The sequence below is a fragment of the Talpa europaea genome, assembly GCF_964194135.1.
Source record: "Talpa europaea genome assembly, chromosome: 5".
Lineage (NCBI taxonomy): Eukaryota > Metazoa > Chordata > Mammalia > Eulipotyphla > Talpidae > Talpa > Talpa europaea.
Window position 1 is genome coordinate 28,757,817 of NC_140071.1, and position 15,750 is coordinate 28,773,566.

At 36.7% G+C, this 15,750-nt stretch overlaps 1 protein-coding gene across 6 annotated transcripts in view; it reads left to right on the forward strand.

Moving 5' to 3' along the window:
- Positions 1-9,601, forward strand: part of GPBP1 (GC-rich promoter binding protein 1) — a gene marked incomplete at both ends in the record, with an annotated part of 31,318 nt that extends 21,717 nt beyond the window's left edge. For 5 of the 6 annotated variants that reach the window (XM_084233791.1, XM_084233790.1, XM_084233792.1 and 2 more), the window contains 4 exons: positions 1,634-1,801; positions 1,967-2,154; positions 3,678-3,780; positions 9,443-9,601. In XM_084233791.1, coding sequence (XP_084089917.1) covers positions 1,634-1,801; positions 1,967-2,154; positions 3,678-3,780; positions 9,443-9,601 — 618 coding nt within the window. The remainder of the gene's footprint in view (positions 1-1,633; positions 1,802-1,966; positions 2,155-3,677; positions 3,781-9,442) is intronic. The other variant, XM_084233793.1, reaches the window with a different exon arrangement.
- Positions 9,602-15,750: the final 6,149 nt, after the last annotated feature.

A 15,750-nucleotide genomic window follows, 5' to 3' on the forward strand; every position in this document is an offset into this window, starting at 1 on the left:
GGGATTTTCGCCGGCTGGCAGGGATTGAACCTGCACTGCAGAGGCTGCAGACAGCTTCACCGTGTGGCGCTCAACCGCCTGCACCACCAGGGAGGCCCTTCCCCTTCTTTCTTCTTCCTTTGGAGACTGGAGTTGCCTCTTCTCTTAGGGGCCTGGAACCATCTCCTGGTTGGGAGCTGGAGACTTCTCAGCTCACTCCAAACCTGGATTATATCCTCTTTCAGGGTGCCCCATCCACATATCTGATTGGACCATTTTTCAATTCTGTGACTGATTGGACCATTTAGCATCAGTCAGCTCATAGCTGGCACCTCATTGGTTCATTTCACAATCCAGGAACTACGCTGTTACATAAAAGGACTCTGAGGAGCAACTGTCATAACTGACAAAAAGGCAGTTACTGGGCTCTGAGGAGCAACTGCCACAACTAACTTGGGGTGGAGCAGCAGGGTGAGAGGACACGGCTGAGGCAACTGGGTTCTGGTAACAGAATCACGTAGTTTTTACTTGCTGTTTTTCCACTTTGGTTAAGTAGTAACAGTATGAAATATTAAATGAAAATTTGCAAACATACTAAAGCAGAGAAAACAGCATAGTGAAACACTGCAATACTTATCAACAAGAAAGAGGAATAAAAGAATTACGAAAACAGCAATTTAGACCTTTGTGATAATTATGCTGTAGGATTAAACCTTGACAAATAATGAGGAATTGTAATAGATAATCTTTCTGGGATGATGGCTAATTTACCAGTGTTTACATTTTGTGGTAGAGAGGAGAAAGCAGGAGGGAAAGGTGTGTATTGTTACTGTGTTGCAAGTACCTGATCTCTTAAGTACTTATCTCTCATTTGACCACATTTCTGAAACTCCCAGACCAGGGAGTTCCTTCACTAGTTTAGGGTCAAAGAATACTTGTAATTGTATTGTTATGCATGGAATTTCTCTAGATATTATATTGAAACATCATAGCCTCTCATATACTAATTTTTGTGTTTTAAGTCACAAAATTAATCAGCATTCTCAGTGGTTGTGACTTAGAGTCATTGTACTCTGCAGACATTATTCCACACAGTAAAGCAATATGATTTATTTTTGTGGCCGAAAATCTCTCAACACAGTATTCTAGCATTCTACTTTATAGTATTTTGTTGTAAAAAAACAAAACCCAGAAATGAAAGGACTCTAGTGCATCTCCTTTGCTCCTGCCCTCCCACAGAAATCTCCTCTGGTGAAATGCTACCTATTAAGTGTATATGTATATAAAGTCATAAGGTAGATATTATTGACTCTGTTATTGCAGCCTGGAAGTTTGTGGAACATAGTTTGAAAAGCTGCTCTTTGTAGAAATATTTTAAGCAATTTTTGAATCCGTTTTGTAAAATCATGTTTAAACTCCTATTTTAGAATAATAGTTCTTAATATTAACAGGTACTAATTGTTTCTTGGATAAGGAAATTCTTCTGTTTACTTATTTGGTGGGATAAAACATACAGCATATTGGGGAAAAAGTCCTTTAAAATCATTTTTTATATTGTGACTAAAGGGAAGATAAGAAGTTGTGGTAACTGAACTTTATATTGACATTGGTTTTCTATGTTATATTTTTATCAACACTTCTGATTTTTTCTTAGTGTAATCGTTCAAATTCCTCTTCACCTGTTGACAAACTTAATCAGCAGCCTCGTCTAACCAAACTGACACGTATGCGCACTGACAAAAAGAGTGAATTTTTGAAAGCATTGAAAAGGGACAGAGTAGAAGAGGAACATGAAGATGAAAGCCATCCTGGCTCAGAGAAGGTAATTGAACATGTAGTAACTCTTGGTTTGACAGTATTTCAGCGAAGTATTTGATCAAATACCATTTGAAGTATCACATTTAGGCACTGCCGGTGATAATCTAAACTTTATTTAGGTTTTTAACAACAGTTCTCTCATTTCTCTTTTTAACGTCCTTAAAATCAGGATGATGACTCATTTAATTTGCATAACAGTAATAGTACTCACCAAGAAAGGGATATAAATCGAAACTTTGATGAAAATGAAATTCCACAAGAGAATGGCAATGCCTCAGTGATATCCCAACAGATCATTCGGTCTTCAACTTTCCCACAAACTGATGTTCTTTCAAGTTCACTTGAGGCAGAACATAGGTTAGTATTTTTACCTTTTTTCCCTGGCATTTCCTATAGACTTCTGATACTATTACAGAAATGTGTTATTTATAACAGCTCTCTTGAGGTATTTTATGTACCACAAATTTTACTTGTTAAGTGTCTGAGTCAATGAGTATTTTTTTTTTAAAGATATATTTTATTTATGCATACAAGAGCTGGGGTGTAGGCCAGAAGTCTGGGGGCCAAAAGGGTTGACCAGGGAGAGAGGGGAGCAGAACAGGAGGATCTATTGAAATACACTGCTGAGGGGAGCAGAGGGTGAGGCTGGAGAGGTCTGCTGCACTATGTGGATTAGCTCCCTGACTGGGGATCGAACTTGTGCTGCAGTGGTGGCCGTTAGCTTCATAGTACTGAGATTTACCCCCTTGTGCAACCAGGGAGGCCCCTGATTCAATGAGTTTTAGAATATTTGAAGTTGTACAACTGCCATTTCAATCTAAGTTTAGATCATTTCTTATATCTTGGCCCAGAACTTTTAAAGAAGTCATTTTTCTGTTGTAAAAAAAAAAAAACAAAAGTACCTCTTTCATATTAAATTATGTGTTGGGGATGATGACTGGTATGCACATAAGAGGTTATATGAATGGATAAATAAGGTTCTGTGCTTCGCAAGACTTTGCAGAGGCTGCCCTTTTTTTGGTCTCTGCCTTGGACGTGCCATCCATACAAAGGGAGAATAAGAACTTCCAGGCCACATGAGCCACACCTACTGTCCTGATGACAAGCACCTGAAGCACCCAGGAGGTTGGGGTACTTCTGGTGGTGTGCATCAATCATTATAGGATCAGTTTTGACAAATACCATCCAAGTTGCTTTGAGAAAGTTGGTATCTTTGATAAAAGAGGAATCACAGCTATCAGCTTCGATACTAGGCACTAGTAAATGCTGCCAAGAGTAAGGCTAGACTGGCCCTTGTTTATTTGGTGCTGTTTGGTGGCTACAGTGTTCTGAGGAAGGGAAAATTCCCACAGCAGCCTGTCATTGTAAAAGCCAAATTCATCAGCAGTAGTGCTGAGGAGAGAAAGCAAGGGGTGTTTGTAGCTTGAAATCATGGAAGTTTCATTAAATGCTGCGATTTGTGCTTTTCTTAAAACAACATATAAAATACAAGATGAAGACATTAGAAAACCTAATAAGTAGGTTAAGAGTACTAGGGGGTCTGGTGTGACGAAAGAAAACAAAGAGTGGTTTTTACTTTAAGTATAAAAATTTAGCAAGTTTTCTTCAGTTTCTAGCTAGGAAGCCTTTGGCAACAAAGAACCTCTGAAGTTAAACAGTTCATTCTGATCTTATTATCTAAGACAGTATATCTTGGGTTTAATCATAATCCATTTTCAGAAAGATGTTTAAAGCATAAGCCTAAAAATCCTTTTTGGTGTATTTTGTGGACTTTGTGTAATGGATTGTGGACCATGTTTTCTTTGTACATAACATAAATGGAAGTACCCTACTTAAATGAAACTATAAAGTAGATTTTTATCAATTTCCTCTCTTTTCAGATTATTAAAAGAGATGGGCTGGCAAGAAGACAGTGAAAATGATGAAACATGTGCTCCCTTAACTGAGGATGAAATGAGAGAATTCCAAGTTATTAGTGAACAGGTAGGAAAAATTGAATCATGCAAGTTTTCTTTAAATAGCTCCTCTTTTTTTTTTTAAAGATCTATTTATTTATGCATACAAGAGCTGGGGTACAGGCCAGAGATGCAGGGGGGAGAGAGGACCCACCAGAGACCGAACAGGGAACAGAACACAGGCAGACTGACTGAAATACACTGCTGAGAGGAGCAGTGCACGAGACAGGAGAGGTCTGCTTTGCCATGTGGATTTCTCCCTGGCCAGCCAGGCATCGAACTCGTGCTGCAGAGGCAGCGGATTGCTACATAGTGCGGTACTCAACCCCTTGTGCCACCAGGGAGGCCCTAAATAGCTCTTCCTCAATTAACATTATTAAAGTAAGCATTGGGGGTGGGGAAGTTTGCACAGCTTTATTTAGGAATTTATTAGACGTCACAGTGTAGGTCAGATTTGCCTTTTATTTTTAGCTGGTCTGTGTATGCACATGAAATACTTAGGAATTAGTATAAGCAGTATCTATGATTTATCATATTCTAGGCTTTTTTCCACTAGTAGCTCCTAGGTAAGCTTCACTTTTTTTCCCTCCATGCACATGAATATTCTATATTCTAAAACATATCTTTTCATTCTCTATTTTTTCTTTTTTTCTAAAGATTTATTTATGCATTACAAGAACTAGGGTGTAGGCCACAGGTGCGGGGGCTGAGAACATTCACCAGAGACAGTGTGGGGAGCAGAACAGGCAGATATACTGAAATACACTATTGAGGGGAGCAGTGTGTGAGACGGGTCTGCTGTGCCATATGGCTTAGATCCTTGGCTGGGGATCGAACTCATGCCACAGTGGCTGGCGATAGCTTGATAGTGATAAGACTTTAATCCCTGTGCCACCAGGGAGGCCCTGTGTCTCTATATTTTCCTTTTTTGAAAGAGTATTAGGAAATACTTGATAATACATCAAGGAAGTTGAGATGTTTTTTCAAATCCATTGCATTTTTTTTAATACATCTGGTAATGTAAAAGGGATTTTCTATATTAGAGATACAATGAAAAAAATTTAAAGGTGAATTTATAGTACTGATTTTTTTTCACTGTACTTTTAAATGCTTGTGGTAAAACATCATAACTTACCATCTTAACCATTTTTTAATTTACAGTAAAGTGGCAGTTAAGTACATTCACATTGTTGTGTGGCCATTACCACCATCCACTTCTAGAGTTTGTATTTTGTAAAGTAGAAACACGATATGCATTAAATCATAATTTTCATCCCTTGCTTCCTCTAACCTCTGGAAACCATTGGTCTACTTTTGCTCTCTGAATTTGACTACTTGTGTCAAATACATACAGTAGTACCCTTTTGTGACTGGCTTGCACTTAGCATAATTTCCTCAAGGTTCATCCACATAGCATGTGTCAGAATTTCTTTCCTTTTTAAGACTGAACAATATCTCGTTGTATACACATACTGCATTTAGTTTATCCATTCACCTGTCAGGGAACAGTTGAGTTTCTTCTACCTTTCTGCTTTTGTGAGTAATGCTACCGTGAACATGGGTGTAAAAATATCTCCTCAGATCTCCACTTTCAATTCTTTACCTAGAAGTGGAATTGTGGATCATATAGTAATCTATTTTTAACTTTTTGAGCAATGGCCATACTGTTTTTCCATAGTAACGATATCATTTTATATTGTCTCCATCTGTATCTAACCAAGAGTTCCTTTTTCATAAAAAGCCATCTTAATAACTGAGTTGTTTTGATATGTGTTCCCCAAATAACTCGTGAGCGTGAGTGATATTGAGCATCTTTACATGTACTTATTCAACTTTATGTATTTTTTTTTTGTAGAAATGTCTATTTAAGTCCTCTCCCCATTTTTTTTTAACAGGGCTGTTGTTGTCATTGAGTTGTAACACTTCTTTATATATTCTGGATATTGATCTCTTATATATATGATCTGCAGATAATTTCTCCCATCCTATTTATGGCCTTTTACCCTGTTGTGTCCTTTGATGCATAGAAGTTATGCATTTCGATGTAGTCCAATTTATCCATATTTTTCTTTTGTTATCTCTGCTGCTGTCACTGCCAAGAAATCATTGCCAAATTCACTGTCATGAGGTTTTCCACCTGTTCTAAACCATTATTGTTTTGGAAGTTGTCATTGTTTTATGTCAGTACTATATTGTTTGAATTACTGCAGCTCTGTAATAAGTTTTGAAATTAGGAAGTATAAAACCTCCAAGTTTGTTCTCAAAAATTGTCCTGATGTTTGGAATAACTTGAGTTTCCTGCCAATTGTAGGGTGGGTTTTTCTAAAAGGGATTTTTCTAAGAAGGGATTGCATATAACCTGTAGATTACTTTGGGCAGTATTGCTTTCGAGTTTTAAGTTGATTATAGGATGTCTTTTTGTTTATTGATGTTTTCTTGAGGTTCCCTCTCCCAGCCATATTTTGTAGTTTTCAGCGTAGAAGTCCTTTGTCTCCTCGGCTAAGTTTATTCCTTAAACTATTCCTGTGTATTTTATTCTTTTTAATGCTATTGTAAATCAAATGGTCTCCTTAATTTCATTTTTAGATTGTCACAAATGCAATTTGTTGGGTTTTTTTTTTTGTATTGATTGCTGCTCTTTTTACTCAGTTCTCACAAGGTGGTGTTGGTTTGTAGGTTATTTATTATTATTATTATTTTATTTTATTTTTTTTTTTGCTTCGAAGAATTGGGATGTAGGCCAGAGGAATGGCAGGGTGAGAGGATTCACCAGAGACAGAGTGGGGAGCAGAATGGCAGATCTACTAAAATATACTGCTGGGGTCAGCAGCGGGCAAAACAGGAAACGTCTGCTATGCCATGTGTGGGTTAGCTCCCTGGCCAGGGTTAAAACTCAGGCCGTAGTGGTGATAGTGCTGCGACTTACCCCCTAGGCTACCAGGGTTTCTTTTGGGTGAAATGTTTGATTTTTCTACATAGATTATGTCTGTGAACAGAGATCATTTTATTCTTTCCAATTTCTTATTTCTTCCTTTGCAATTAATTAAAAATTGTTATTCAGAAATTCTCAGTGAACCATGCTATTTTTCACAACATGGTTATGAAGCAGATGGTGGATAATAGTTTTGAAGGATAGTTGATGCCATTTATTTTATTTTGCAATGTTCACATGTGAAAAAAAATGAAAACTAAGGGTATGGTTGGGTGAGTTTTGACAAATAAATGTATGTGACTGTATAGCAATCATACCCTTAAGTTCCTCATCTCCTCCCATTCAGAAATCTCATGCCCAGCTTTAACCCTTGGCAGCCACTGATTTGTTTTCTGTCCCTATCGTCTGGTCTTTTAAGACTGTTTTAATAATTGAATCATACGCTGCAAAAGCCTATATAGATCAGGCTGCTTTCATGCCTTTGAAACTCATATTTGTGGCACAATACCCATTATTTTACCAGTTGTATATATGTTTGAAGGATTCGTTTTTAATAAGAAGAAAGGAATTGGGATTCAGTGGGTAACATTACCATGGTGATAGTGCTAAGGAAAGTATAATATTGTTAAGATAATTGGCTTTAAAACCTTTTGATGATTAGTACAGATAGTTGAAACCTGTTGACAATAAAATAACTGATACAAAAATGTTGTGTATACTGTGGGATGGAGACAATTGCATGTAAACATACCATTCACATTATTCTGAACAATGATAAAGATGGATATATTTTCTTTAATAAAGACACACCATTTTGACATTTCAAATGACAGAAAAAATCCTAAGAGCTGATTTATAAAATGATCTCTATTGTATAATAAAGGAGAATTATTTACTATGCTTAGGATATATGTAGTTTAGAGACATTGACTGTTTTATGAGGTAGCTAAGATTCCCATATAAAACAGAATGTAATAGCAGTTTTTGAAATGTTTAAGGTGAAGATAGGAGAGAGCATCATGCAAATTCAACAGATATTTCTAAAGTGCCTGTTGCATACCAGATCCTATTCTGGAAAACTGGGAAAACATAAAAATTTGTGCCCGCATAGAACATAAAATCTAGTTATGTACCTAGAAGTAAGTCCAGATGCCATTATCTAGGAAAGCATAATTGAAGAGTTGGATTTTAGTTGCCTTCGACAGGTAAAGGTGAGGGCATAACATTCCTGGTGCAAGGAGTAAAAAAAAAAGGCAAAAAGTAAGGATATATAGGGTGTATTGGGGTTTATAGTGGCTGAAACCTCGGGGTAGAAAACTTTAAAGGAAAGGTCACAACAGCAGTAATAGGGTGAGTCTGAGTCCTGATTTGCCAGAGAGCCCCCGTTTATACAAACTGTCCTGCTGTAATTACTAACAGCAAATGATTTCATTTTTAACAGTGCCTTTATTTGAATAAGTTACATGGCCTCCCTAATAGTAACACTGTATGAGCTCTTAATACTCTTCAGCTATTATTCAAAGTGCATTTTTGTAGCATTTGTATGAAGTAGATATTAGTCCTGCTATATAGATGATGAAACTAAGGCTCCTCGAGGTTTTGTAGGACTCTCGCCGGTGGCCTGGGATCGAACTGGCGCTGCAGAGGCTGCGGGCAGCCTCGCAACATAGCGCTCAACCGCTGCACCACCAGGGGAGGCCCCTCCTCGAGGTTTTGTAATTTTCTTTTTAAGTATAGGGTTTATAAATAGCGGAGCTGGAATTTGAGCCCAAGTCTGACCTCACAGCTTTTGCTTTTAATCATGATCTAAGGCTGAAAAAATATATTGGAATTAGACGATAAAGTACTTTGCATGCCAAGTCAGGTGTGTGTAGATTGTACTTTCTAATGAGAAACACTTGGAGGTTTTTTTAAGATTTATTTATGCATACAAGAACTGGGGTACAGGCCAGAGGTGTGGGGGGTGAGAGGATTCATCAGAGACAGAGCGGGGGACAGAACAGGCAGACTGAAATACACTGCTGCTGAGGGGAGCAGTGGGAAAGTCAGGAGAGGTCTGCTGCGCCGTGTGGGTATCTCCCTGCCTGGGGATCAAACTCATGCTGCAGTGGCTGTGGATAGCTTCATAGGTTGTGTCTTAATCCCTTGTGCCACCAGGGAGGCCCAACTTTTGGAGGTTTTTTAGGAGTATGAAATGATTAGTATTTGTACATGAGTAAATATGTGTATAAAAAAGCAAATTGTGGGATTTGTTAATTCTGTCAAATTAGAATAATAAAAATAATCTATCGTTTAATAGTTGCTGAATAAGTATATTCTGAGTAGCAGCAGAAGGTATTTTCACCTAAGGAAATGAAAATTTTTAAGATTTAGTACCTTAAATGACAGAATTGGTATCCACATCTACCCTGTTTGCATCCAAAATCTGTGCTCTTTTCATTATACTGATAACTACATAATTATTTATTATTTGTATAGCAGTTTAGTGAATGTGTTTTTTTCTTTTTCGTAATGCATAGTGATTTATTCCTAGAAAGTTGTTACATCAGTGGGGTCATTATCTGTGTCTCCCCCCCCCCCCCAATGTTAGCTGTGGAATTTTCAGCGTAGAATACGTTTTTATTAACTTTACTATGTTCATGGTTATATTGCTATTATGTCATTATTATGTTAAATAACGATTGTGTTAACTATTGTCATTAGGTTAAATAACTCATGGAGGGTAGTTCATTTAATTTATTTATTTTTGACATTTTAGTTACAGAAGAATGGTCTGAGGAAAAATGGTATTTTGAAAAATGGCCTGATCTGTGACTTCAAGTTTGGACCCTGGAAAAACAGCACTTTCAAACCCACTATTGAGAATGATGACACAGAAACAAGTAGCAGTGACACATCAGATGATGATGATGTGTGAAGGATTTCCTAACAGCTTTAGAAATTTTAGTGTGATACATCTCTCTCATACAGTTTGGGGTGAATTGTAAAAACGAAGAACTATAATTTATGTAGTAAAATACCCCATTAGAAGATGATTTTTTTGGGGGACTTCAATATGAAGAAAACCAAGAATGTTGTGTTGGGCTGTGTTGAACATTATTTTCTTTGTAAATGAATGTTGTAGACATGAGGACTTTGGTTGATCCAACATTGACTTTCTTCATCACTGCAGCATTTCTCTGACTAGCAATGTGACGATGTAACAAATGAGATTTTTCTCATTTAATAATAAAAAATTGTGTAATGTTTTGCAAAGCTTCTGTCTTAAAATGTCCAGGTCTTAAGAAAAAAGGCAGCTTACACTGTTTTGCTTGCAGAGTCATATCTTTTTCGTACAATGGAAATCCTCAAGTCCACTTTGTGTGCCCCAAATCCCCCCCCAAAAGGACAATGTAGCATGTTGGCTAAAACTGGAGCAAAGTGCACTAAAACATTAATTTCCTGAATTCAGCTGTTGTACTAGTCACCTTTTAAAAACATAAATTGCTCTTTAGCCATTTTGTAGTTCAGTAAATGTTACAGAAAAGACTTGCCACACTTTCTTCCAAATTTTAAGAGGTGATTTTCAAGAGCTTTATTTGGGTATGTGTCAGACCAGGGTTTTCAGAGTTGATGGAAAAGAGTCTTGTGGGAAAACTTATTTTGATAAATTATTACACTTGCAGAAAAACTGATCACACTGACTGGATCTGTCCACAACATGGAAAATAAAACTGGATTTTCAGAATACTGTTGTTTTCTGTAGTGTTGAAGGTATTGGTCTCTAAACACAAATGTGCTTTATTCACTAATTAAAACAAAGTTATACTTAATTCAAGATGGTGATTACTTCCTGATTTTAGAAAAAATAAGCTATGGTAAATAGTCTTTATTATCAACTGCTTAATATGCTTATTAAATGAATGAATGCTAACCACTTTATTTTCATTTGTACATTAATTTTAGAATCATCTGTTTTACTGCTGGTGGGAAGAATAATTGACTCTAATTGTATTTTGATTTTTCTGATTTTGTTTACCCTCATTTACTATCCCATCCCACTCCTATGTTTAAATATATTTTAATTATAAAGAGTATAATCTTAGAACAGAAATGTTTTAGATTTTATGTCAGTGATTATTCTTTTTTTTTAAATTGTCTTCTTAGAAGGCTGCAATAGTTGTTCTGCGTCTATCTCAGTATCCTGCCTGGACCCCCCAACTCTTACCTAAAGTCATTTTTTTGTTCACACTGAGAATGGTGATGGGGGTGGGACACAATTGTCAACTTCACAAAACTTACAAGGATGAGTAACAAAGTATTTAATATATCTTTAAATTATCTTTTAAAATAGGCATTCTATTATATGCCACATCAGTCCAGTCACACTTTGACAAAACTGTTCCAACGCATTTGAATGTCTTTTGGACTCTTGGGTTGCATTCTTTGGTTAGTAGATTAATGAAATCTAATACAAACTGTATTTGCTAACAAATGCTACAAGGGACCTGAGAAATGTGGTTTACATTTAAAATCTACCTTACTGTGTTATCTAAATAGTTTGCAGGAAATATTTTGTAATTTTTTAATTTTCTGTCATCTCCTGCCTTATATTCAGATAAATTTGGGGGCCTAATTCTCATTTATCAGAAGTTAAGTAATATTTATTGTACATTCATGCATTGTGGTATGGGGATGTGTTTAGTAGTTCACTTTATAAATATAGTAAGGTATAGCAGCATAGTTATTTCATTCATTAAATGATAGGATTAATAAGTTTGGTTGGGAGTGGAGCCTTACAAATTGTATTTTGATAGAACTGTTAAACATTAGCATAATTTTAACTTGCTTTTTAAAATAATGGTGAACTGATAAAGATTTTGGACCATACTTTTTGTGAGGGAGCCCCACCAAGTGTAGAAACTAGTTAAATTGTACATCTAGAGTGAAATTGCCAAAGTGCAAATAGACTGTGGAGGTTTTGGGGGTGGGTGGGTGGGATTAGTTTGGGCTGGTTAAACTCAGTTTCTCTGAAGCAAGTTTTTTTTTTAATAACCCACTTTATTTAGGTATAGCTTGACACACACTTGCAGCATATATTTCGATATTTTGACCTGTGAAACTGTCACTGCAATCAAGTGGTGTACATAGCTGTCACCTCCCAAAGTTTCATGGTGCTTCCCTCTTTTGTAATTCTTACCTCTTAATGCCATCCTCCTTAGTATTTTTTTAAATTTATTTTTGTTATGAATTGTAATTAATGAGCAAAATCCTTAATGGGTTTAAAACAATTTAAAAAACTGTATCTTGGTTTATATTAAGAAAAGGATGAGAGATTTATTTCATAAATATATTTTTATTGAAGTTGAAATAAATATAGCTGTATTAACCTAAATGCAACCATTGATTTGATAACATCAGATAATATAAAAAATTTAAATTCAGTATGTTGAAGGGTCTGGTACCTAAGCAAATACTCCTGGTCCCTTACTAGTATTTATAATGTACTGTTAATTAGAATATGGTTCTATAAACATTCATTTTTAACTTATTTAGAAATGTCAGAAGTGAGTTGGTTTTTTTTTTTTAATTTATTTATTTATACAAGCACTGGGTACAGTCAGAAGCGTGGAAGGGTGAGAGGATTCACCAGAGACAGAGCGGGGAACAGAATAGGCAGACTGGCGAACTACACTGCTGAGGGGAGCAACGGGCTTGGCAGGAGAGGTCTGTCACGTCATGTGGGACTCTAGCTGGCAGCCAGGGATCGAACCGGTGCTGCAGAGGCTGCAGGCAGCCTCTTAGCCCAGCGCTCAACGGCTACGTCACCAGGGGAGGCCCTGAATGACTTGTTTTTGACCAGGAAAACAACCAAGTATCCTTACCCTGACATCGCCTTCTATTTGAAGCTTCATAATTCATAAACTTTATGAAGGAATCTAGATACCTGGATTAAAGAAGGCACATGCTGGTGAAATTTTTCTTTAAAGCGAGACATTGTAAATTTTGGCTTACATGATAAACTTGGGGATATTGTTAGGAATTTAAAATAATAGAGTAAAAGAATTTTTTCTTTTGAATAGTTATTTCTAAGGTCATAATGGTTATTTGGCTGTTGGGAAGGAGATGGGCAGGACATTTCAAACAATAGCAAAATTCCTAAAAATCTCAATTTTAATCCTAATGTTACTTTAGGATTGAATGCCTGAAATTAGGGGAGAAAAAAATGACGGCACGCCATAGAAAGCTGTAGTTGTTTTAATATATAATTACGGGCCCTGTGGGACAAGTATACTGGAAGACTTTCTACTTAAGGACTTGGGGGTAATTGTATAATCTGTAATTATGTACTTTAAAAGGTTTTGTGACTGAGTTTTATTTACTTAGGAGACATAACTTGTTCGGTTTGTCATTTGCTAATGCATAATTTATGCTACAAATTTACTCCACCTCCACGTAACGTATTTTTATAGAAACCTTATCTGGCACATTGATTGTACTTTATAATGTGTCAAATCATTAGGTCTGTTGTAAGATCACTGTTGTGACATGTTCACTGTAGCAGTATTCTAATTCTTGGAGGTATAGGTGAGTGCTCCCAAAATGTGATTTTAATGTAGTGACATGCAGCATAGTGGGAATGGTCCCACCTGCATTTGAAACCTGGGGTTGGCTTTTAAGAGCCAATATAGATACTTAACCATAATATAGATACTTAACCTCTCCAGATGTTACTACTGATATTTGTAGTAGTATGAGGAAGAAAAGAATCACGAAAAGAACCTGGTGTAATATTGGGTACTTAGTAAAAGGTGTTCCATACATTTTAGCTGTTAATTCACTACTGAATAACACCATGTTATTCAGTAACTAGTAGTGTGTATGTAGTACATATGTTTTAAATTATGTTAAACAGGTAACTTATAGATAGTTGCACATAGTTGCTTTATTTGGCATCTCAGTTACAAAGTTTGATGATAACCTGGTTTTATCTTTAAAGTGAGGTTTTACCAGTTTTCTGAAATGTAATCATGAAACTTCTGGTCAATTACTGTTGTAAACTAATTACAAAGATTGACTTGAGTGCTTTCAAGTCTTTAAAAATAGGATTATTCCCAGTAGTCACATCATTTCATGCTATTTGTGGAAGGTAAGCACCACAATTCCTTCACTCCATTTCTTTCAGGGATTTTTCCTCCTTCTGGGATGCTAAAGATGAGCAAAGATAATGGGCTGGATAATTGTAATGGTGAGAGGGAGGGAGATTATTACTTTCAGCTACTTACACTTCTTAAATGGGCACTATATAGCAGAACAAACTTGTCTAGGTCTAGGTGGCGTTATTGATGACTTGAAAAAATGATTATAGGCTTCCACTTCTACGCAAGAAGTTTATGGTTCTGTAATGGCATTTTTACTTAGTTGTTGGAGAGTGCCTTTTTCAGTAAGGGATAGGGATACACTCTTGTTGTCCCAGCCATATCGCCATTTCAATGTGGTTTTCTTTAATGATTGGAGAAAAGGGCAAACTAGCAATTGAATAATAACCCAAAGAAATTTCTCTTTAATTCATCTATTTAGTTGCCGTTGCTTACAAGAAGTTGGTGAGGTGGAAACATTTTTTAAATTTTATTTGGAGTTAGTATTTTCCCCTTAAATCTGAATTTAATATCCTGACAAGTGCTTAATAATATGTTGGTGGAATGAGTTGTGGAGTTAAGTCATTTGGCAGAATCAAAAAGTTAATAAAGGAACCACCTCTATGGTCAAATAGAAGCATAGAGGCATCCCAACTCATAAAAACTTGATTTCCTTTGGGAGATTGCTTTCTAAATCAGGTCTTGACAGTCTTTATAAAGGGCAGATAGTAAATATTGGGGCAATATAGTTTCTGTTACAACTATTCAACTCTGCCATTGTGGTTGATCGTGGTCATAAGTAATGAATATACAAGTCTGTTCCAATGAAACTGGCCAACTGGGGTTGTTAATGTGCTAATCCTTGTTCTAAATCTTAAGAACTGACGTTTAAAAATGTAGAAACTTGGGTTGTGTTGTTTCAGTATTACCTGAAATGTTTTTCAGTCTTGCAACATGCTTATTTATTGATTTAAGAAAATATTACCCCCTCTTTGTAAAACGTGATAGTAGTGTATTTTTTGCACAAGCTAAAGCATCTTGAAATCAGTTCAATACCAGTGGAGATTGTTTTACTGAGAAAATGAGAAAAAACCTTAGTTAATATATGGAGACAGTTTTAAAAGGACAACTCTCTCCCCTGGAAATAATTACTTGTGTTACTCTTGTCAGCATTCTCTCTCTCTCTTTTAAAGATTTATTTATTTATACATACAAGATGTGGGTTATAGGCCAGAGGTGCAGCGGGAGAGGGATGGATGTATGTGAGAGCATTCACCAGAGACAGTGGGGAGCAGAACAGGCAGATTGACTGAAATACACTACTGAGGGGGAGCAGCGGGCGAATCAGGAGAGGTCTGCTGTGCCATGTATGTTAGCTCTCTGGCTGGGGTTTTAACTCATGCTGAAGTGGCTTGTCTTAGCTTCATAGTGCTAGACTTAGCCCCTTGCGCCACCAGGGAGGGCCCCCATTCTCTTTGTTTATAAAGATGAAAACTTTTTTTTTTTAAAGATTTATTTATTTATACAAGCACTGGGTACAGTCAGAAGCATGGGAGGGTGAGAGAGTTCACCAGAATAAGAGCAGGCAGACTGACGAAGTACACTGCTGAGGGGAGCAACGGGTGGCAGGAAAGGTCTGCGCGCCATGTGGGACCCTCACCCAGTGGCCGGGGATCGAACTGGTGCTGCAGAGGTTGCGGGCAGCTTTGCAACTCAGTGCTCAACCACTGCGCCATCGGGGAGGCCCTACAAAGATAAAAACTTTAATTGGATTATGCCAATAGTAACATGGGCCATTTATTTTAAAAGAAGAGCTTTTGCCTGCTTTTGGTGGAAATTAGAGCTTTCTGAGGCGACAAAGACTATCACCCTCTTTGTTCTAAAAATGAATTGAGAATTAGAAGCATTTCTTTACCATCAACAGGAGCTTGAAATATGAGGGTCCAGG